This window comes from Corythoichthys intestinalis, chromosome 13, assembly GCF_030265065.1.
Source record: "Corythoichthys intestinalis isolate RoL2023-P3 chromosome 13, ASM3026506v1, whole genome shotgun sequence".
In the NCBI taxonomy this organism is placed as follows: Eukaryota; Metazoa; Chordata; class Actinopteri; order Syngnathiformes; family Syngnathidae; genus Corythoichthys; species Corythoichthys intestinalis.
The window spans coordinates 40,698,110-40,722,908 of NC_080407.1; the positions used below are offsets into that span (position 1 = coordinate 40,698,110).

The 24,799-nt window shown below is 39.8% G+C and overlaps 1 protein-coding gene across 1 annotated transcript; it reads left to right on the forward strand.

Annotated features, from left to right (window-relative positions):
* Nucleotides 1–1,630: 1,630 nt before the first annotated feature.
* On the forward strand, nt 1,631–24,513 carry LOC130928953 (gastrula zinc finger protein XlCGF26.1-like). Its single transcript, XM_057855802.1, has 2 exons — nt 1,631–1,674; nt 22,776–24,513. Exons 1-2 carry the CDS (start codon nt 1,641–1,643, stop codon nt 24,275–24,277), a joined length of 1,536 nt encoding a protein of 511 aa, XP_057711785.1. The 5' UTR covers nt 1,631–1,640; the 3' UTR covers nt 24,278–24,513.
* Nucleotides 24,514–24,799: the final 286 nt, after the last annotated feature.

The following is a 24,799-nucleotide window of genomic DNA, read 5'->3' on the forward strand; positions in this document are numbered from 1 at the left end:
GCTATCCTAACTTTTGTGTTGCTTACTAAATTTGTTCTTTGATGTGTGCCATTGTGTGCTTGGTGTAACTTAGCATATATGTTGTGTCACAATCTGACAGCGAAAGCTGATGCTGATTCAACATACCGTAAATCTGGTATCATTTATTATTGTGGCCTAATGAATATTTTTTCAGAATGTAATATAATTACAATATATTATATTCCAATAGAATACATTAAACAGTCAACAAAATGTGTTAATGTTGTTTACAATTTATGGTTTTATTTTTTTCATGTAATTCCTGCCCCTGTCAGGGCTTCAGCCTCCTCAAGTTTGGCTCTCACGTCTGGGATCTCCTGACAACACAGGCATACTCTTGGAAGGGTAATTACTTGACGGTTTACAGCAACACCTGGAAAATAAAATCGTTTGTCATTTATTTTGAAAAATCAATAACATATCATTCATTTAGCCACATTTGGGCTAGCTTTACCATATTTAGATTGGTAGGAGCTGTCCCATTACCTAATATCCAGTTTTACCTATGTGGAGAGCATGGAAAAATATACAACCATGTAATCGCATTCTCTCTCATAAAAAATAAAAATCACGATGCTGGACTTAGGCTTACCACTCACTCTCCCTTTCATGAAGTGTCGAGCTGTCAATTGGCGTCATGACGCCATCTGCTGTGTCAAGTCAATCGCCGTCATCTGACGCGTCAGGTTCAAACATGTAGGGATTAATTGTAGTTAATCTTTCCTGGAAGCCTTTGCCATCGGTAGCGTCACGAAAGAGTGATCCTGAATGGTTACCTTTGGTGGAAATATCACTGACATCGTTGTTGCTAGCTGTGGATAGTCTTCTCTGTTGCATCGGGGAATCTACGTCACACTTCCGGGTTTGCGAAGGGACCATTGCAAAGTGCAAAAAAACTAAAAAACGCAAATTATCCTCGCAATTACGTGTTGATAATGTCATGGTTGTTATGACGAAGTCGTCCTAATTTTATATTCGTAAAATGACACCAAAATCCGGAAAGGTCTTCAGTTGCCCTTTAAATGAGGCGTTTCAAGTGGAGTTTGTTCGAGGTGATTCGCTGTCTTTCCGGTCAACCAAGATCATAACTATTTTTCAATCAAAACCACTGCTCATCCATAATTCGATGACTTTTTAATCATATTTCCCAGTACCTCATAAATCAACTTTTTGTCAACATTAGTTCATCAACTATAAAACAATGTTAACCCCAACCATTGCGTGACACACCATAAAACAGCGTTGTTTCAACGTCACTGTCATGTGTTATTGATTCAACATTGGTTATTGTCAAAAATTTCGATGTCAATCATACTGATGATTTTGATGGAAAATCAACTTTTTATTCAGTGTCTGTCTGCTATCTGGGCGTAATGTCAAGCACTTTGAATTACCTTTCTGTTGGATTGGATGACCACAAAATATCAATCAACAAAATATTGGCAAGGGGGAATTTTCTCCAACAGAAAACAACTTTGGGAACCCAAGATGGCAAATAAGGAAATACGATTGGCCCGTGTGTTTGTGGTCTTGCAGATCTGAATGTCACCCAAGCCCATCGTCCGGAGCACCAGGAGTCTGCATGCATCAAGAAGGAGGGGGAGGAAGAGTCACCATACATGAAGGATGAGAAAGAGTCCGTACCCATTCAAGGTCATTCTAAGCATGACTTTTTTTTTCTTCTTCAGATGAAGCAGAAATTAAACATGGTACCTTCTCATAGGTGCGGAAATGCGGAATTTGTCCTGTATTGTGGCTTTGCATACTTATAAGCTGTGCAATGGACTCGTTAACCGACATAAGGGTTTCGGTACGGCATCGCCTTGAATATTGTTTGCAGATTGAAAGATTTCTTTCAATGGAAACAAATTTGAAGTAATTGCATGATTTAAATATATTAAGTGCAATTACCAGGATAAAACACACACACACTGAGTAGAGCAAACAAGAGCGTAACACTGTGTAAAACATACTGATGGCAAATACCTGGTCACTCCAACCACACCAAATCAAGTGGAACATTTATTCATGCATGATACACCTTTGTTTACGTTGACCAGTGCTTCTCAATTATTTTCTTTTATGCACCCCCAGGCAAATGTAAGCATTTGCCCCACTCCCCCAACTCTCTGCCGCCACTGTAAAAAGTATCATTTGTCTCTAAAATTAATTTTACGATACGCATACCTGTCAACCCGAGGCCGTTAGCAATCTTAAAAATAGTGACATATGCCCCTATAAAATGGTGACTAATCTTACAACGTTGTATGTAGCGCGCAATATGAAACAAAAATAAACCTCAATTTTTTAAATATTATGAATTTATTGGTAATATTGTAACATATAACCTGGTGCAATCAAAGAACAATATCTTCAGCTACATCATGGTTACTAAAATTTAACAGTGACTTTTGTTATAATTGTATGTAGCACTTTTGGCAATTTCTATCATGTCTTGATGGCTGCACTTCATGGCACTTCAGCTCGCAATTCAGTCTGACTTGAAGGTAGTTCGTTAGTGTGTCCAATTATAAATGAAAAAGGTCAATTGATAAAATTAACTTACCGATGCAATGTTTGCGTCAGGGAACATTTATTTTTCTAATTCTGAGAAGTGATCAGCAATAGTTGCAGGCAAATTGTGTTCGGCAACGAATTGGCAGAATTAAATCTCTGCTTTCATCACTTTTTATTCTGCAGACTTCGTCCTTATGACCAGTGTTGTTAATCTTTTTTTTTTTAAAGTAATTAATTAGTTACAAATTATTCCTCCCAAAAAGTAATTGAGTTAGTAACTCAGTTACCTGAGGGTAAGAGTAATTAGTTACTTGGCAAAGGAACTGGTGTTACCTTTCTGTTTTTTTTTTTTTTCCATTTAAAAAAACAAAACATAGTAACCTTTGCTATGTTTGGAAATCGTTAAATGTTGTGAATCAACTGTTAAAGTTGTAATAATTTCTACCGTTTATGCCAGGGGTCCCGAAACTACGGCCCGCGGGCCGGATACGGCCCGCAGCCACATTTGGTCCGGCCCCCTGAACAAAAAAAAAAAAAATTGTTAAAAAAAAAAAAAAAAATTTTTTTTTTTTTTTTTTTTTTTTCAATACAGTTATTTATTTCCTGGCTTTTTTCTGTGAAGAACCGAGCAATGGTTATTTGGTTATTATCTATTTAATTAATACAGTATTATTATATTATATTATATTATATTACATGATATTATATTATATTATATTATATTCAGGGGTGCACATAAGTGGTCCGCACATGCGTACTGGACGTAGACAAACGCGCTGGCCCTCAACGGCTTCCATACGCTTTTGCGTACCGATGGCTGACCACTCTATTTGCGGCGGACACGAGAAAATAACTTCTCAAAATGTCGAAGAGGCAGGCCACACTGAGTAATTACTTCCGTGTTCCCCCACCCCCGTCAAAAGACAGACAGACGACAGAGACGTCACCGGAGCTACCGACAAAAAGGACTTTTGCTGAAAAGTGGCTACAGGAGGTACCATGGCTAGAAGCGAATGACGGAAATGCGGTACAAAATGTGCCGTGAGAATCCCAATGTCGCCGATTAGAGCAACGCATTTTATGTAGGGTCAAAGAATTTCAGCCATCCAAACTTCGAAAAGCACGAAAAAAACAGAGAGCATGTGGCAATTAAGCAAACTATCGATGTCAAACAGGACCCCACTCGCCCTATGGACATGTGGCAGAATAGGGCGGAATAAAGGTAATGAACAGCGACATGCACTGACAAACGTGTTTTTGCTCGCATTTTACAAAGCTAAACATGCACGTTCAATGAGGTCTTATGAGGAGGACATCCCACTTTTAAAAAGGCTTGGAGTTAATGTGGAAGCCGCATAATGCCCTTTATTTTGAATTGGTGCTTTTATGTTTATTTCTTTACATTTCACTTCAAAGTAATGGCAATTTTGTTGTTCCAGTTGATGTTAATCAAGCATTAACTGTCAATATAATTAATCAAAGTTAATTGGCTCTAAGTAAAGCTTGTCATAAATTTATCGCATCAGGTGGGTCGGCTCTCAAGCTCAATGAGGACCAAGTCACATCTCCAGGTCCTCCTCTGAGAACCTGGGCAAAAAAATTATGTGCACCCCTGATTATATTATATTATATTATATTATATTAAGGGCTGTCAAAGTTATCGCGTTAACGGGCGGTAATTAATTTTTTTCATTAATCACGTTAAAATATTTGACGCAATTAACGCATATGCCCCGCTCAAACAGATTAAAATTACAGCAGTGTCATGTCCACTTGTTACTTGTGTTTTTTGTCTCCCTCTGCTGGCGCTTGGGTGCGACTGATTTTATGCACCATGAGCATTGTGTAATTCTTGACATTGAAGGGGAAACGATATCGTCATCGCACACACCATATAACTGTTTGCATTAGTCTAACACATATATAGTCTAACACATACATATGGTACAGGTTTTCGTAGGCACCGTCTAACTGTTTGCATTAGGCTAACACACCTAATATAATTAATCAGGAAATGTGTATCATTTTCATATTTACGGTAGGACTACACTACTAATATAAAATAAATAGCACACCATAGTTTAATGAGAAGAAATAGAGATACACAATGCCGTCTTATCACAAGAGTGACGCACATACTCGGGGAATCTGCTCTCAGCAAACTCCAAGGACAAAGCGCTTTGTCCTAAAACAAGCACCACCAGCCCGGACAGCAAAGTTGATAGCGGGCGTCCCAATCCGCGCACGAACCTAAACCGCCCAAAACCGGCCACAGCGGGGGCGGCCCCAAAGCAACGCCCAGAAACGCCTTCGACGAGACCCGCGTCAGCAAAGACTTCAAAAAGACTGGACACTGAGATAAGACAGATTTTCTTCTGCTCGGAAACATGTAGCCTTGTTTTGGATCCAGAATTGTCCCTCCGTCGTCTGTTTTTGCCTTGTTTTTGACCATTGTCGACGAATAAATTGTCAACCTGTTTTCGGCGAGTGTTCTTCAAGCTTTTGAAACATGGAGTCAGTGTGCAAAGGGTTAACACAGGAACGCGCGGAGTTTAGCTTCCTCCTTAGCCTGGCTCCTCGGGGGAGTCAGCGACGGAGCACATTTCCGTTCTGTTGCCGGCCTCCCCGTGCAGTTTGGGCTGGGAGGACTAAATTCCTTCAGTTGGTGACCCGACGTGATGGTTTGACGACGTGATAGGCCCAGACGACGGAGGGGATGGACGAACGGCTGCGGAAGAGTCAACTGGAGCCCTTTTAGGTGCACCGCTAAAAGCCGAAAAGGTAAAAAGACGTTTTGTCATAATTTAAGGCGGGTGAAAGTTGGCTTGAAGCGACCTTCGACCATTTTGTGTTTTGTCTAACTGTGATTTGTGCATTCGGTTGAAGGAATAAGGGGAAACAAGTGTAGTGTAACATCAGTCTTCATTAGTCTTAGCACTAGAGGGGTAGATTCAGAAAGAGTGCAACATATACGCCATGCGTCGCGTAGTTTAGGCTGGGCGAAGGAAAAAAAAAAAAAAAAAAAAAAAAAAAACAGGACAAGCTTAGGTTATTAGGAAGCGGTGTCCCCGGAGCCTCATTAAATTGCGAGAAACTTAACAACACAAAAGAGGTTGTGAGCCGCTGCCTGCGCCTGTCGCGCGCACTTGCGCGCGCACGTCTATGTGCGCTCGCAACCGCGCGACCCTCTCCATTCCTTTCCTACATACTAAAATACTATAATTATATCACAAATACTAAATAAAATGCTAAAATAAATATGTAAGAGGATCCTGCTAAAATAAAAAATAAAAGAACAATAATTTAGAAAATACTAAAAAAAAAAAAAAAAAAAAAAAAAACACTCTAAGACTAAAAACTAAAAAACCATTAGCCAGTTACTGGCTACTCATTCCTAAATATTAAATAAAAGAACAATAATTTAGAAAATACTTAAACACCAATCTTCCGTGAACACCAGACCCCCACCCCTTTATCAACTTCACCCTCCCCACTCGCGCTTCCCAATCAAAGGTTGGGACACAGCGTTTCCCTCCCGCTCAGGCTGGTTGGCTCCTAGACAACAGGTTGTTGTTTCCCGATTTGATGTGGTGGGACATACGTAATATATACATGCGCATGTATGCATATACATACAAAGATATGTGTATGGGATAGATATGGGCATGTATATTTGAGTATAGAGTAGATGCGACGACCCACTTTTTAAGTTAGATGAGGGGTCTGTTACGCGCAATATGTGTATGCATTTATATGTATATTTAGAGGTATACATATAAATTTGGATAGACATATACTTGTCCTGAAGGTTGTGGTGGTTTGGCTGGCGGGCAGCGTCAGGCCGGGCCAAAGCCACCGGGACCGGAACGTAGCGGTTCCGCACCTCAGGGCTGACGAGTCGGAGGTTTGAGAGCTGGGTTGTGGAGGCCCTAGGAAGTGGTCCCCCCTTAAAAAAGAATAAAGGTATTAAGCCCGCTGTTGGAAGTGACGCCCAACAGCAAAGAGGGCCTCGCTGCTTGCGGTAAGCAGAACAATAAACATGGCCATGAACACATTCGCCCAGCGGAGATTTAGGTCAGGGACCCGTGACAAATGGCTATATGAATGCGCTAAGGAGGGCTGTGAGGGTACAGGGAAGAAATTAGACGAGTTGTTGTGTCGTGTAGTCTCTTGTTAAAGTAAGTGGACGTTTTGTTTTGCTTAGTGTTGTTCGAAATGAAGCCGAAAAAATAGGAAGCGCCCCTGTTAACGTTCTGGGAGACAGCCGTTGGCATGGCGCCTGGAGTTGGGCTATCTGATTAGAAAAGAACACTGTGTTCAAAATAAGGAGGGCGGGCCGTCGGTGGCCCCTATTTGCAACATGGGGTCCTCGACGGCATCCGCTGGGTTGTTTGCCAAAATTGATTATAAGGGGAGGCTAGAATTGAAGCTGGGAATTTTCCAGTCCTTGTTGAACATTTTAAGATAAAATTGAGAGCCAAAAAAGGGACAATATGTAAAAAATTCTAAAAAAATCAGTAGATCTGATTAGAAAAGGAACACAGTGTTCAAAATGAGGTGCGCGGGCCGATGGGCGGGAGGCCCCTCTTGCTCTTGTTCAGGCCAAGCAGAGCAAGGAGGGCTGAAGTCCCTGGATGTTTGGTAAAGTTATAGATTTAAAAAAAAAAAAAAAAAAAAAAAGCTTTTTCTAACAAGAAGATTTTTACTCACAAAAGAATGTAGAGAAACAAAAGAATATTAAAGTGATGCGTTCAACCACGAACTTACAATTATTAGAATAACAAACATGCAAACCGAACCAGCAAAGAACACCTTAAAATTAGTAACGGGGAATTGATATCATGGCTCGCTTCTAGTATGACGAATAGTTTGAAATGTAATTTTTAGGGGATTCAAGCATGATGAATATGGGGAAAGTGTCACTTTTGGATCACATGTTGATAGAATTGGCTGTCGTGAATTCAGCTGGGATCCAAAGAACAACAGGATAACTTTATTGATTTTAGTTTTGATATAAGAAGACAATTAAAATTGAACTAATTTTTGCTGTTATGAAAATAGAGTAGGAAATAAGTGGCCAACTTTGTCGAGACAGGCCATGACCAAAGTTAATTGACAAATTATCAAATAGGGGGCCACAATAAAACATGTAACAATGCAATATAAGAATTGTAAATATTTGAGCTAATTGACATTCATAACACCCCTTAAAGTAACTAGAACATCTTTGAAAAAAAAAAAAAAAGCAAATGGTTCTTTCATAACACTTATCACGATTCCAAATTTACATCGGAGATAACGTTCCCAGAATGAGATAAATAGTAAGTCTTATTAGTTTTTATTTTTATCTTAACTTGGATATTTTCTTTTCATTGTTGACACTTGAAGGAAATAATTTCATTTAGTATATTTTCTTTTCCTTTTGCACTTTCGTAAAACTGATTTTGGAGTTATTTTGTAGTTCCGTTTAATTTGGAGTCTATAGAAGCTAATTTAAGTTTGAGATGCCTTGCCTAAAGGGTTAAAGTTTAGGAAAGAGCAAAGTTTTAAAGTGGGTCATCTCAAGTCTCTGGTTGTTTTGGTAAAACAATAGATAAGACAGTCCTTCCCTAGCCACTATTGACTCCCGGAAGAATGCGGAGGGAGAATCTCCTATATGTGTTAATTTTGATATACGGGACAATGTAAAAGTGGATTTAGGTTTTTAAAAAGACTTGAAAATGCCAGATTTCACTAAAATATAATCTTTTGGGTCACCTGCGGATAGAATTGGGCTATCCTTGCAAAAAAGAAATCAAGAAATGAATAAAATAAAATAAAAAAAGGGGAATAAGACATTTTCACCAATTTCATGATCTGGGATGAAAAGACAAGACCAATGTAGGTAAATTTTGTGCTTTGAAATTATAGGGGAAATTAGCAACCAATTTTTTAAGAGAAAGACCACAGTAGGAATCGAATTAACAAATTACATAAGAGGGGAGGAATTAAATTTGAGAACGTAAACAAACACGGGCATCGTGCCAAATGCAATTTATTATGCTGGGGAAGTTGCTTATGTTAAAAGTTAAGAATAATACTCGAACGATACAACGATAATGAGACAGAATCTAGAGATGAGTTAATTTAATTTCAGAATACCTTTCCAAGTCTACTGCCTATAAATACAATTTCCCCAGTATAAGACAATTTTTATGTTTTCATTTTGGATTTTTGTTCTTGATCTTTTGATGAATTACTCTCATGTGATATTTTTCCATTCCTTTGGACACCTTTATGGAACAGATTTTTATTTTTAAGGACTTGAATAATATTTAAAAAAAACAAACAAAAAAAGGAGGAGTGGAGAAAGTGTTGTTTAGTTCCATGTCTGTGCTAACTGTATTTTTCATATTTTTTTAGAATTTTTTCTAAAAATTCTATTCATCTATTTCTATTCTTTTCCATTTTTTATAAAAAGTCAAACTGGTTGACTTGCATTTATTCTATTGATCCTATTCACTGGTTTGTTATTTTGCAATTATTTTCGGGGGACCTAATTGTTTCACAAAAGGGGAGAAAGATACATATTTTGAATGACATAAGGAACAAAGGAAAAGGCATCACTTGCCAAGACATAAATATTTTAATTATTGCTGAGTGGCTTTGTTTGGGATCTGAATTGGACATGAGGGGTTTGTAAACTGGAAATAATAAGACATATAAATGTTTTTGTGTTGATTGTTGCAATGGTAACCATTGAACAGTTTAAACGTGTAGTAGACAACCACACACCGTAGAAATGAATGTACAACTCCCATCCTTTGACAAAATGATTCCTTGTGACTAGGGTTGTTGACGATCAATATTATTAAGCTTATTGGTAAAAAAAAAAAAAAAAAAAAAAAAAAAAAAAAAAAAAAAAAAAAAAAGGAGTTAGAATCTCAAATGATGGCATTTAGACCACCATAGGGGATAGTTTTTGATTTGGTCTAGATAATTGGGGTATCACACAAGCTGATGTAACTTGGGAATGATAACATGTACTGGGTATTCATAATGCACTTTGAGTAGTAGCTATGAGTGATATAGCCATGCTTACAATTGCAATTGTGGGCATGGCTAGAGGGGGTTAAGTGGGCCAAGATAACACCAACATTATTACTGAAAGTTAATATGGATGCGGACAACTGTAAATTTTTATTGACCTGTACAGTCTGTTCAACTCTAAACATACAGTTCTTAGGCCCAACAAACAGTAAATTATTATAAACATAATACTATTCATAATCTCACTTAGCTTTAATAGCACGACATATTTTAGGAGCACGCAGAGGCCATTACAACGATCTAAAGTTTTCCCTGACCACATTGTTTCCCAAAAGATTTCAAGGTTTAAGGATAATAATCTGCCACATCACATGTTGGAGTTTTGAGACTGGTGCGGTTGGGACGTTTCAGGTGGTAAGGTTACAAATAGGCCCAGTTATGATAAGTAAGTATGACAAATTGTCTATTCTTAAGTTTATCCTTATTTCTGTTTATCGATCCCCTGAAACACCAGATGTGTATGTTGACAGGATGGGAGGACATTCGCCCTGAACGCTAGCAGGGCTGGAACTGAGTGTGACAAGCGGAGCCATCGCACCGGCACACGGACCACCGGTTGCGCGGGTGGGAGAAGGGATCGCCAATGGTTGGAGGATCAAAGGTTTGATTCCAGACCCCACCTATTCCCTCAGGGCTGTGACCGCGGTACCGCACGAGCCGTGAGCTGGTGGCTGTGTGAGAACAGGTGCTCACAAAATAATGGTTCATCGCCAAGGGACAGCCGTCACGACTGTCCCCACGGTTTTATACTCACCCCAGCTGACGATGCTGTGTTTCGTCGGGGTGAATGTTTTCCGGTCTTTTTGAATTTGAGAAAGTATTTAAATGTTAGAGAGATTACCGTGCCTCAGACGTCTCGACAAGCATTAGGAAAAAAACTAAAACATGTGAGTACGTGGCATATTTTAAGTACACCACATAGTCCCAGATGTATTTGATTAAGATTCTTTACTTTTATTATTTTATTTTCACTTTCTAATGATTAACTTTCCTGTAGGTACCGCATTATATTTTAGACACCTTAAGCTCATTGTTTGTGTTCTACACAAAGGCAAAGTCGTTCTATGCTTTAATTAGGGAGTGTTTTAAAATATGTTGGAGGCTCTGTATTCTTTTGAGTTGAACAGATTACAGCTACACTAGGATCCACTAGGGTGGGGGGCAACCATGACGGATCCGGACTGGGAGAAAATAAACAAATTCCCATACGACCCATGTCCTAGGAAGCGACAATTGATTATGGAAATAAATAGGTTTAGCGTCATGGTCCCTGTCGCTATAGTGCTCTCGTTTATTTGTTCTTTGTAATATTATTTTTCGCTAAAAGGTTTGGATTTTCTTTCCTTTTTCCCTTTTATTGATTTCACATGCGGATGTTGCTGTTAGAAATGTGGTGTGGAAAGGTGCCCCTGGCGTTGTTGGTAAGTGGTGGGAATACACATTGTTTATGTAGTGGGGTTTATTTTTTCCGTCACATTTTTTCGATCTTTTGCAGTCACATTTGGGTTTTGTAATTCCTCGACACATGTCATATCACTGGATTGTTTTACATCTCCACAATCACCATAGATTCATTTTCGTTCTTGGGATTTTTGTTCAAAGACTACTATTTTTTCGTTAGGTTCTAAATCATAGTACTCGGTAGATTTGTGCCATTTTTAAGTCCCAGTTTTATTCTTTAGCCTTTAGCCATATTTGTCATTTGGGGTGGAGAATATAACTTTTATTATTTTTATATACTTTTGATTAGGATATTTATTCATTTTTTGGTCAATGGGGCGGAATAAAGTTTTTTCTTTAATTGGGGTGGAATAAAGTTTGCCTACAGGCGTCTGTGTCCATCATTTTCAACAACTGGTAAGGGGTGAAGACGTTTATTTCGAGTTTCGAGTTCATGGTGTCCAAGTTTTTCTGTATGGCAACATTCCGCTTTTGTACAGTACCGCTTTTTCACCATTCTCTAGTCAATGGGGGAATGTTTTTGCTGTGTTATGTTTTTAGATGTAGTAGTTTGTCAGTGCTGTTCTTTTTCTTCATTTAAAAGCTGTTCTGAGATGTTTGACACACTGTTGCATTCCTTTTTCTTCAGGGCTGCGCACAGTTCCCTCTTACTACAGGTGGTGGTTGACCCTAACGTTACGGAAGTGAAAAGAGGGGCACTTAAATTTTCATTTACTGGACCAAAATTTAACTCAGTACGGTTCTCACTTTTCCTGATTTAAAGGTTGTTATTCAATGGACCAAATTTAGCTTAGTGTGTCTCTCATTTTTCTTAACTAAAGATTAACTTTATTTTTATTTATTTTAATTTAATTTAATTTAATTTAACTGAATGTATATCTCATTTTTCCTAGCGACAGGAATAACTTGATGGGTAGCCCGTCTATTTGATCATGAAAAATCGGTCTCAATGCACCTGTACAAAGAGGGCACTGTGAGCTGATGCCTATAGCCACGGGACCGAAGACAACCAAGGATTAACCCTTTGAGGCGGTATCATATTGTTTTAAAGAGTACTTAACAGGAGTCCTGAGGGGGACAAATTTCGCACATCCCTGTTTAAACTGTTCATCAATTGCTACATTTCTTCCACCACTTGACAAAGCTAAGTTCTAAGGCCACATCCATGTTTTTTCGATCCCCTGTCGGGGCTCGAGAGGGGGAATGAAGGGGAAACGATATCGTCATCGCACACACCATATAACTGTTTGCATTAGTCTAACACATATATAGTCTAACACATACATATGGTACAGGTTTTCGTAGGCACCGTCTAACTGTTTGCATTAGGCTAACACACGTAATATAATTAATCAGGAAATGTGTATCATTTTCATATTTACGGTAGGACTACACTACTAATATAAAATAAATAGCACACCATAGTTTAATGAGAAGAAATAGAGATACACAATGCCGTCTTATCACAAGAGTGACGCACATACTCGGGGAATCTGCTCTCAGCAAACTCCAAGGACAAAGCGCTTTGTCCTAAAACAAGCACCACCAGCCCGGACAGCAAAGTTGATAGCGGGCGTCCCAATCCGCGCACGAACCTAAACCGCCCAAAACCGGCCACAGCGGGGGCGGCCCCAAAGCAACGCCCAGAAACGCCTTCGACGAGACCCGCGTCAGCAAAGACTTCAAAAAGACTGGACACTGAGATAAGACAGATTTTCTTCTGCTCGGAAACATGTAGCCTTGTTTTGGATCCAGAATTGTCCCTCCGTCGTCTGTTTTTGCCTTGTTTTTGACCATTGTCGACGAATAAATTGTCAACCTGTTTTCGGCGAGTGTTCTTCAAGCTTTTGAAACATGGAGTCAGTGTGCAAAGGGTTAACACAGGAACGCGCGGAGTTTAGCTTCCTCCTTAGCCTGGCTCCTCGGGGGGGTCAGCGACGGAGCACATTTCCGTTCTGTTGCCGGCCTCCCCGTGCAGTTTGGGCTGGGAGGACTAAATTCCTTCAACATCAACAATGGTGAGCTACTAGTTAATTTTTTTGATTGAAAATTTTACCAATTTTATTAAAACGAAAACATTAAGAGGGGTTTTAACATAAAATTTCTATAATTTGTACTAAAATCTATCTTTTAAGAACTACAAGTCTTTCTATCCATGGATTGCTTTGACAGAATATTAATGTTAATGCCATCTTGTTGATTTATTGTTATAATGAACAAATACAGTACTTATGTACAGTATGTTGAATGTATATATCCGTCTTGTGTCTTATCTTTCCATTCCAACAATAATTTACAGAAAAATAAGGCATATTTTAGAGATGTTTGAATTGCGATTAATTACGATTAATTTTTAAGCTGTGATTAACTCGCTTAAAAATTTTAATCGTTTGACAGCCCTAATTATATTATATTATATTATACTATATTATATTATATCATTTTTATTTTATTTACTTTGGTTCCGTGAAGAATCCAGAAAGGGTTATTTGATTGTGGCTTTCTGAAAAACAATACATTTTTACATTTAGGCACTCCTGCAATCATCACACTTTTTCTGTTACAAACTGACCCCGGCCCCTCATCAGAGAAGAGAAGGGTTATGTGGCCCTCACAGGAAAAAGTTTGGGGACCCCTGGTTTATGCATTAGTTCCCTTCTGTCTACTTTCGACAGACACAAGTTTTCAAACTGTTTCATCATTTAAAGATAAATTCAAGTCAAGATTTTGCCGATTTAGGAGTATTTTAGATATATAGTTGAAGTTCGCTAGGAAGGTTCACTACGACAGAGCCTTTCTGAGAAGTCTACTGCTTCAAAATGGCAGCTGTTTATTAACGCCGCCGTCTGTCATTTCGCATGTAGTTCTATAAGCATTTGATATCTAGGCATAGATTGCAGGCTGTCGGCTACAGTCAGCCTAACATCACGTTTGGTACATCGTCACAACACTCTTCTCTCTGTGTCTCCCTACTTTTCTCGCGTCATTTAACCAACGTAGTAACGCTGTTTGCCGAAATGGTGACAAAATCCGAACGGAGAAAAAATAACGTAATGTAGTGACTCTACAATACGTTTCATGTTAAATTTTGTTTCATTCGCTGCATAGATTTTCTTGTGCGCAGAGTATGTTCAAGCAGTGCGCGATTGTGCACGCACGCAGCTTGGAGGGAACATTGATTCAAGGTACATGTTTTTGATCGTTTGATACTGAGAAAATATAAAATCAATATAATATAATATAATAAATCAATGAATAAAAATGGGTTCAAATTGATCAGCAACATTAACTCATGAGCACAATATGCCAAACAGATTGACCGAAAAATCAAAAACTAATAGAACAAAAACGACAGTGTCAGTGGACAGTTTTTATTTTTTATCAGCTCCTTTGCTATGGTGTGGGTTATTTAGCACTGAGCAACTTGGTATGCCGCCTTGTATGATGCTAACACTGCTCGTCAGTTTACTGACAAATCGGGACGATTGTAGGCAATATTCAATCAATTCAATCAAGCGGCTTATCAATGTGATCGGGCTCTGTCTTTATGTGACACCTTAATTGATTAGGCTTTTTGCTGTCTGCTGCAAACATTTGTAGACACCGTAAACAAACTGCTGTTTCCTCGGCTCCCACTGTATTAAAAGCAAAGCCAAATGCTACATACGCTTCGTCATATTTCCTCGTCTTAGCTCTTCATATCTCCAGTGCTCTTTGCTGTGTGCTCTTGTTTGGTTCAAAAATACAGTGCACGCTGTGAAAATGAGAGCGCCACTGCCACCCACTGAGTGGATGTGCAATTACACTTTATTTTCCTACGGCAAAAAAGCATGTTCTCCAAGGCTGCCCCTATTTGAGAAGTACTGACTTAAACTAAATCTGTTGCCGTATTCTATTGGCGTAAGCCGGCAAGCAATCAGTGCTAACAGCGCAGGGCTAGTGCCACTGCTTTAAGCAGAGTCTCTTCATCAACTCCACAAAGTTCGTCAAAACAACTGCCACAAAGTTCGGCTAGCAGAGTAGCTAACCGGAATCGGCTATTCTGCTGAAATTTTTCTTTAATCTTCAACATTTGGCTTGCAAAAAGTCCTGACGGTTGTTACTGCTCTCGCCTTCGGTCTCTTCTTTTGTCCATTCATCAAAAAGAAAAAAAAGACAATTGGGGAAAAAATAAAAAACCATGACAACTTGAGAAGGGACGCGTTCGGCTTCCAGACCGCAACGGATGCCAACCATAACACTGGGTATGTTTACATGGACACTTTTATTGGGATTTAAAGCCTGACCGGAATAAAAATGCCATTCGGAATTAGGGATGTCCCGATCCAGGTTTTTGCACTTCCAATCCGATACCGATATTGTTTTGCACTTCCGATCCGATACTGGCCGATACCGGCCTATCTGAGCATGTATTAAAGTTAAAAGTTATTTAGCCTCCTTACTTAGTTGTCAGACTCATGTTGAAAAGGGTTTTAGTACTCTTGATAACAACTAGCCAGCTGAATTAGGTGAGTTTGAATAACACACAACGGTTGGTAACAACAAACTGACCTGTTTATTCAGTGAAAAAAACAAAACATTATAAATAACAACAGAAATGGCATAGTCAGTCAGTAAAACGTGCAAATAATATTGTAAACTGTCAGTCGAAAATCCCACAAACCCCCCAAGCTATTAGATGCTTTTAATGTTTCGTGCATTAGTTACAATATTTGTATCAAAAGCCTCTCAGGTTTAAATAAACGATTATTTCAGAATCAAGTTAACATTTTAAAACAATAAATAAAATACTCAATTCCCCGTTCTGTATCAGCAGCTTTAAACTACATTCAATTAATTTAATTTTGCGAATCAATTGTTAAAGTTGTTAAAATTGCTCCCGTTATTCCATAATTTCCCTTATGTCTACTTTTGACATGTGAAAGTTTTAAAACTGTTTTGAAGATAGATTCAAGTCAAGATTTTGCCGATTTAGGAGTATTTTAGATAAAAAGTTAATTACGTTCGCTTGGAAGGTTCACTACAACAGCCTACAAGGGAAGTCTCCTGCTTTAAGATGGCGGCTGTTTACTAACACACGTAGTTTTTAATGCACGTGTTGCTAACGGTGTCGAGTCTGTCATTTTGCATCTATTTCTATATACATATGATATCTATTAGACAAGCATGATGGACGGCATTGCGTCCCGAAGACCGCGCTGTGTTCAATAATCGCAATTTGGATGTTTGTGAATTGTTCTCGAATCTTCCACGGCCGAATCGCTTAAGGATGTAATGACGTCTGGGCATGTTGTACCGTGGTTCTAATGCTGCATTCCAGAAAAGTGGGATGTCGGACTTTTCCGACCTCCGACTAGGAAAATATCATTGGAACGCCACTCGAACTGGGAGGTCCAAGTCGCGAAGTCGGAGAAAAAATAACTACCCCGACTTCTAAATCGTTTCAATCTGACGTCACTGGACAAAATGGAGCTCAAGAAAACGTATTGAATGATAACACAATAATGAAGTAAATCAAGTTTATTTGGGACGCCATGTATTTTTTCTCATACAGTGAATTATCTTTGTTGTGCTATGTTTTTATATTGACGATCAGCAAAGGATGTAACTAAAAAAAGGCAGTTTACAGTGTGGGCAATAACGCAGCCGTCGTTTTTCCTCTACTATTTGATCGTTATAGGAAGGCAGGTTCGCTGGAGGTCAAAATGTCTTTGGATGGCCAAAATAAAACACACCTCGTCGCGATCAGCCATCTTTGTTGTTTACATTTGCTTGGAACACTTTGAGGTCGGAACTGGTACCATCCGAGTGGGATAAATCCGACTTCCCACTTCTCTGGAATGAAGCATAAAAGTGTTGGATGGTGCGTCTTTACTCACGAGAGATAATGGCACGTCATCCAGAATGAATTCTTCGGCAATGACTCTTGTTATTCCCTGGGCTTTGGGACTGTCGAGTGCCAGTTTGTCATGCATAGCAAAAGTTTCTGCCAGTGTTAGTTATGTAGGACCTTTCTTTTTGTCTTCAGTTTTCTTAACATACTCCTCATATTTTTTGTGGTGGTATTTCGCTAAATGCTTGATTAGGTTGGTTGTAATAAAACTTCTTACAGCTTTACCACTACGCTTGACTTTATTGTGGCATATGTTGCACTCTGCCTCTTCGTCTTTGTCGTCCTTTAAGGTAAAATGATCCCACACAGCTGTCATTTTTACCAATAAAGTCTCTCGGTGAATTGGGAGACTGTAATGTAAATGTAATGTGTTGAAGGTGTGCCGTAAAATGCGGACTTGATTTTATGGAAACCGAAGCAAAAACTGGAATGGATTGTTTAAATCGGTGCGCTGGGAAACCCGGACCGGATTTTCAAAATATCAAATATCAGGATCAAGAGTGGGGTTTTTCAAAAGCGGTTTAATAACTGCATATTTAAAGGACTGCGGCACGTGGCCAGTAACTAATGAGGTATTTATTATATTTAGGATGATATCAATAGTTAGAGGCAGGGTCTCTTTAAAAAGTTTGGTTGGGATCCGGTCTCAGAGGCACGTTGATGGTTTGGAGGACATTATAATTGAAATTACATCAATTTGATCTACAGTGGTAAAGTTATTTAATATTTTCGAGGGGTTTGTAGGATATTCTGAATTTTTAGTCTGCACTTTATCAGACCTAATAGTTGGAAGTAATTTGTTTATTTTATTTCTAATAGTTGCGATTTTATTGTTAAAAAAGTTTAGGAAGTCATCACAGCTAAGGGTGGTTGGGATGTAAGGTTCTATTGAGCTGTGACTGTTTGTCAGCCTTTCTACAGTGCTTAACAGAAACCTAGGATTATTTTTGTTTTCATATATTAAGGATGAGTAATATCTGGTTTTAGTCGTACGCAAGGCCTGTTTATAGGTCACTAAACTGTGTTTACAGGCAGAGAGAGTGTGCTCTGTGTTGGAACGGCGCCAAAGTCTTTCTAATTTACGTGCCGATTGTTTAAGAGAGCGTGTTTCAGCATTATACCAGGGTGAGGCTCGTCTCATCTTGACAAACTTTAATTTGGGGGGAGCGACAACATCGAGTGTAGTACGAAGAGTAAACATAAAACTATCAACAAACTCGTCATTAACAGCAGGGCCGGACATTATTCTTTCATAGTCAGATGACATGGAGGCGAATATTGGCTGGATTATCTGTTTATACTCTGAAACAGAGCGATCACATAATGTCCTTTTCATCTGAGTTGTAGTCACTAGTGACGGATTATCTTGAAGCACAAACTGAAAGGTAATTAGAAAATGATCAGACAGTACGGGGTTGAGGGGATGGACACTAAGATCACTAATCTCCGTACCGTAGGTTAAAATCAGGTCCAGGGTGTGATTGTGACTATGGCTACGTTCATACTACAGGTCTTAATGCACGAATCCGATTTTTTGTCATATCCGTTTTTTTGGCGTGCCTGTTCAGACTGCCTTTATCCATTGAGACCGTTCAAGTATTACGCATGCGCACTAATTCGCAGTCTGACACGCGCTAAGCAAGAAGACCCGCATGCGCAGAAGCATCAAAACAAATGACAGACGTCATCCGTCATTCCAGGGATATCATATTTTGCTTTTCAAAAGGTGGACACAAATAACAGACATAAATAATCCCCGTTTAGGCTTATATTCAAAGTTTATATGGATCGATAGCATGCACGCACTGTCCGTGCACGTCACACACACATATGGGCAGTTTGTCCCGACTCTCGGCCGTGGAGGCAATGTTGAAATATTGCTCACTTGGAACAGAGAGAAAACTGAGCATTCTCGGGCTTATCCTCAACCCATTTTTATTTTTTATGACTGTTGTCAAGATCAGCCTTTCCCCAAAAGCCGTGGTCACTTCAAGCTAGGCGCTAATAACGCACAGGTGCATCGCTACGGTAACGACTCTCTCGCTATTTGATGACGTAATTGCTGCATTAAATCCGATTTGCGGGACTGGACAGTACAGACCGCCGCGACAGTCTGGAAAAATGTGGCCCAGATCGGATTTAGACCACATACGAAAGTGACCCAGATCGGATTTGAAATGGTCCCGTTCTATGCGACTTGTCACGTTCAGACCGTCAAGTTAATGCCTCACTCGAGTCGGAAAAACACGAAAAAATCGGTTTCGTGCATTAAGACCTGTAGTATGAACGTAGCCATTGAGTTGGTTTATTTACATTTTGAATGAAGCCAGTCCCATCTAGTAGGTCATTAAAAGCTTTACCAAGAGAGTCACCGTCATCATCAACATGTATATTAAAATCCCTTACAATTATAATTCTATCCCAGCTTAGCAAAATACTGGATAAAAAGTCAGAGAAATCTAACAAAAACTGTGAGTAGGGACCAGGGGGACGGTAAACCACTATGAAAAGAACTGGTTTTTGGTTCTTCCAGTTAGCATCTATAATTGATAGTACTAGACTTTCAAAGGAGTTATAAATGTAATTAGCTTTACTTTTTGGGCTCATGCCTAAACAAGAGTGTGATATTACTGCCACCCCCCCCTCCGCGGCCTGTGCTTCTAGCTGTGTGAAAATTCACGTGACTTGGGGGTGTGGATTCATTAAGTCCAACAAAGTCATCCTGCTGAAGCCAAGTTTCAGTCAGGGCCAAAATATGAATATTATAATCCCCAATTAAGTCATTAACTAACAGTGATTTGGGCGAGATTGACCTGATGTTCAATAATCCGCATTTTATATATTTATTAAGAGTTATTTTATTTTCACTGCTGTCAGGGGCTATATGGATTAAATTCTTTGGTCTCGTTCCTATAGTACTCTGTTTTCTCCTGTTCACTATACGGAGCACGGACACAGTCTCTATCTTCTGTCCTGAATGTTGGATTTGTGACAGCTCGGAAAGAGGCGAGTGATCACTACAAACAGAGTTGTGTTTTACACAACAACAATGCGCCCGGGCCCCCACTCTGAAGTGTCACTTTGGGAGACTAAATTTGGCGGCCAAGTTTCGGATTAAGAGAGCAGCACCGTCCCTAGTCGGATGAATGCCGTCTAGGCGCATGAGCCCGGACTCCCCCCGAAACGCGTGCCAGTTATCAATAAAGACTATCTCATTTTCTGGGCACCATCTAGAACACCAGCGGTTAAATGATGAGAACCTATAGTACATCTCATCATTGACCAAATTAGGCAGAGGACCAGAGTACGCTACGGTGTCCGTCATCGACTTAGCAAGCTTACACACCGGCTTACACACCGAGGTTACGTTTAAGTTAAGCACCTCAGACTGTCTCCGCCGGGCGTCGTTACCGCCTGCGTGAATCACGATACGGCGGAACCTCTTCCTACTCAGCTTTAAGAGCCTGAGGTTTCCTTCGATGTCACCGACTCTGGCCCCTGGGTAACACCTGACAGACACCGCCGGGTGCTTCACGTCTCTAACTATGGAGCTTCCAATTACGAGAGTGTCTGGTTCAGCCGGTGTGTCGCTGAGGGGGGCAAACCTATTGCTGACGTGAAGCTGCTGGTGCACTAAGGTTGTGCGTTTACCACTACGCCTCCCCCGTACAGTCACAAATCCGTCCTTAATTTCCCCCGGCTGCACGGGGGTTGCTGGGGGTCTAACTGCGCTAGCATTCCTACTACCGCAAGCACGACCTGCGGGCCCTGCTACTACCTGGCTATACTGTAGCTCGGATTAGCTTTCGTCTCTAGAGTGCAGAGCCGTGCTTCTAGCTCAGAAACCCTGGTCTCCAGCCCTGAGACTAAGCTACACTTCCTACAGCTACTACTGTCCTCGACGAAGGAGCCAGGGTGCTCGCTATACATACAGCACGCTGAGCAGAAAAGACGGGAGGGAGAAGGCAGAGGGCTAGCCATGGCTCGGATAAGCAAGGCTAGCAAGATAGAGCTTAAAGAGGAGCGAAGAGTAGTTTTAATCCACGAGCAGGCGTTTACGCTGTTAAATCGTGGGATAAAACAAATTGAGGAGCACTAGGAGAGCCGAACCTGCCAAGGATCGATTCTCCGATGTGTCCGTGGGATAAAACAAATTGAGGAGCTCTAGGAGATAAGCGACTAGTAACAGAGCTAACAAACAATACTGGACTGTCTCAGGAAATTAGAATATTGTGTATTCTAATTTTATGAGACAGTCCTGTATGTTGGTGCTATCGTCAACTGGATGTACAGTATATATATATATATATATATATATATATATATATATATATATATATATATATATATATATATATATATACAGGACTGTCTCATAAAATTAGAATACACAATATTCTAATTTCCTGAGACAGTCCAGTACACTCACCGGATGTGACGTCCTCACCGGTCTTGATAAATGCGCCTTTTTTCCAAGTTTCGCATGCTCTGGGACACTGGAAAAATGACTGGAACAAATTTCCTTGCTAAGCTAAATGGTACCTCGATGTTCCATTATGTGGAAATGTAGTTCACGAACAACAACAAAAAAGTATTCACCTTCTCACCGCAACTAGTAACTCTTTACATGGGTATTAGAATTTCCCCCTACTCCTTAAAATGGGTCCGTTAACAGAAGGACTATTACTGTTGTGGCAATGTATTACTGCGTACATGAAGACAATCATAAGAAAAATTAAGAGAAAATTTAAAAAAATTAATATTAAAAATTATGAGAGCAGAAAGGGTGAATTATCGCATATTATAGTATCCCCATATGATAAAATACTGACAAACGACAACATTAAACTCTAAATGCACACACACAAAGAAATTAATTTCTTCCCTAGAAGAGGAGAATTTATAACCTCGATATGTCCGAATTTTTATATTCACTGATCAGAATGTTTATTAGCATCGTTTTAAAGTTGAAGATGGATTTCAACACTTTTAGTTTGTCGTCAAGCTCATTCCAAATTAGGGCCAAATAAAAGAAAATCAAAAGGTCTACGACATGTAAGTCGTAAAATGGCTACGAGAAATAGTCGTATTATTACGAAGGGTAACGTAGCTGTAATTAGCTACGCAATTTACGTACATCTACTATAGCAGAGAGCTACGACATCAGCCTGGCTAATAAAATATTTCAAATAGATCTTAGTTATGGTTCTTCTTGGGGGGGAAAAAAAATCTCATTTGTCATGATATGACGCAATTTCGCCATGGTCGACATGGCGATGCTGTCCGACTCGCCACCACAGCTTCAAAAAATCCTAGGGGATTTATTTATTTATATTTATACTTCCATTGGGGACATTCTTGAGTCACTTCATTTTCAGCAGATGAAGGTAGAGTAGACACATTTTTAAATCAAGTTAAAGTAGCATTCAAAATAATATGACTCAAGTAAAACTAGTCATCTAAAAAATTTACTTAAGTACAATTAAAAAAGTATTTGGTGAAAAGAATACTCAAGTCATGATTAGAATTGTAACTGCTATTTTTTTTTCTCCAAACAATGAATATGAAAAATCAGTAAGCAATAAAATAAATTGCCACGGCTTGCGCCTGAAGGATGAGAGCGTGTCAATGCACGATGACTAACAGCCAATCGGTGCATCTTTGTCATTGGAATGACAGCCCAAAATGCATCTGGTACCCGCACGTATATACACTCTCAGCAGTCTACCCTCACGGCCTACCAGCTGCATTGACGGTCTATAAAGTATATCATTTGTCTTCTTGTGTCTTGCAGGTTTCAGCAAATATCTTGGTCCTGACGCTCAACAACTAAAGAGAGAAGTACAAGTTCCAATCAAAAAGGAGGAGGTAGAGCTGCCATATGTAAAAGAGGAGGACAATATCACCATGTCGACCGGTGAGCCCTTGAATGGCGAGGATAGTCCGAGTGAGGTCAGCAGAGGGACGGAGCCTCCAAGCGGCGGCAGCAGCAGCTCAACAGAAGGATTGCAAACACAGATTTTCATCCCACCATCAAACAGAAATGGTGCCATGTCACACTCACCTTGCAAGGATGATCATGGTCATAAGAAATCTCACCGTGACGGCCAACTCTGCAAATGCTCTCTGTGTGGGAAAACCTTTGCTAATAACTCTAATTATCGTATGCATATGAGGAGCCACACCGGTGAAAAACCTTTTTCCTGCTCAGTTTGTGGGAAAAGATTCACTCGGAAGAGCAACTTTGACAGACACACAAGAACCCACACTGGTGAAAAACCTTTTTCCTGCTCAGTTTGTGGTCACACTTTCACTGAAAAGAAAAACTTACAAACACACACAAGAACCCACACTGGTGAAAAACCTTTTTCCTGCTCAGTTTGTGGTCAAGGATTCAGCCATAAGGGTACCTTAAAATTCCACACAAGAACCCACACTGGTGAAAAACCTTTTTCATGCTCAGTTTGTGGCCAAGGATTCACTAAAATTCCCCACTTAAAATCCCACACAAGAACCCACACTGGTGAAAAACCTTTTTCCTGCTCAGTTTGTGGTCAAGGATTCAGCCATAAGAGTACCTTAAAATCCCACACAAGAACCCACACTGGTGAAAAACCTTTTTCCTGCTCAGTTTGTGGTCAAGGATTCAGCCATAAGGGTACCTTAAAATCCCACACAAGAACCCACACTGGTGAAAAACCTTTTTCCTGCTCAGTTTGTGGCCAAGGATTCACGCAAATTCCCTACTTAAAAGCACACACAAGAACCCACACTGGTGAAAAACCTTTTTCCTGCTCAGATTGTGGTCAAGGATTTAGTGAGACGAGTGCCTTAAAAGCCCACACAAGAACCCACACTGGTGAAAAACCTTTTTCCTGCTCAGTTTGTGGTCAAGGGTTCAGCCATAAGGGTACCTTAAAATCCCACACAAGAACCCACACTGGTGAAAAACCTTTTTCCTGCTCAGTTTGTGGCCAAGGATTCACCCATAAGGGTACCTTAAAATCCCACACAAGAACCCACACTGGTGAAAAACCTTTTTCCTGCTCAGTTTGTGGTCAAGGATTCAGCCATAAGGGTACCTTAAAATCCCACACAAGAACCCACACTGGTGAAAAACCTTTTTCCTGCTCAGTTTGTGGCCAAGGATTCACTCTAGTTCACCACTTAAAAGGACACACAAGAACCCACACTGGTGAAAAACCTTTTTCCTGCTCAGTTTGTGGTAAAAAATTTGCTCACATGGATCGGACTAAAAGACATGTGTGTATTGGTGTGAAAAGCAGTGGCCAATGACTGTTTTGCCTGTCATCCATGCTGCCTAGGTCAGATTGTGCACACAGGTCAATTGTAGTCTGCAGAGTTTCCTCAAATCCTGTTGAGGATTGGCAGTATTGGTGCTTTACATGTGCTTTGTCCAATCCTTGCATAATGTGGATGCACACTATTGCCAAAAGTATTGGCCCACCTGATTGAACCCTCAAGTTGAGTGGCATTATTTATTCAATACTCTCCCTCTTTCAAACTACACTTTTCACAGCTAATATTTGAAACATTAGACCCCAAATTACAAAAAATTTAAATAATTCGTCAATAATATAATTACATAAATATGGAAAATATGATTTGATGTAGATGACCTAAAAGATAACAGATTTCCTTATTTTGGTAACTGATTCGAAAAAAAACAGCTTCAAGAGCTGCTTTCATTATTGTTAACTTTAGTGGCGGCGGCAAAGCGTTACGGAAAGTATGTAGCTGCTTATTCAGCTACATTACCCCTATGTAACAGGATGACTTTTTTCCCCTCATAACAGT

Coding starts and splice junctions, on each gene's coding strand:
- LOC130928953 (XM_057855802.1), top strand. CDS start 1,641: ATGAAGGATGAGAAAGAGTCCGTACCCATTCAAG. Junction 1,675..22,775: donor AGAGTCCGTACCCATTCAAG/GTCATTCTAAGC, acceptor TGTGTCTTGCAG/GTTTCAGCAAATATCTTGGT.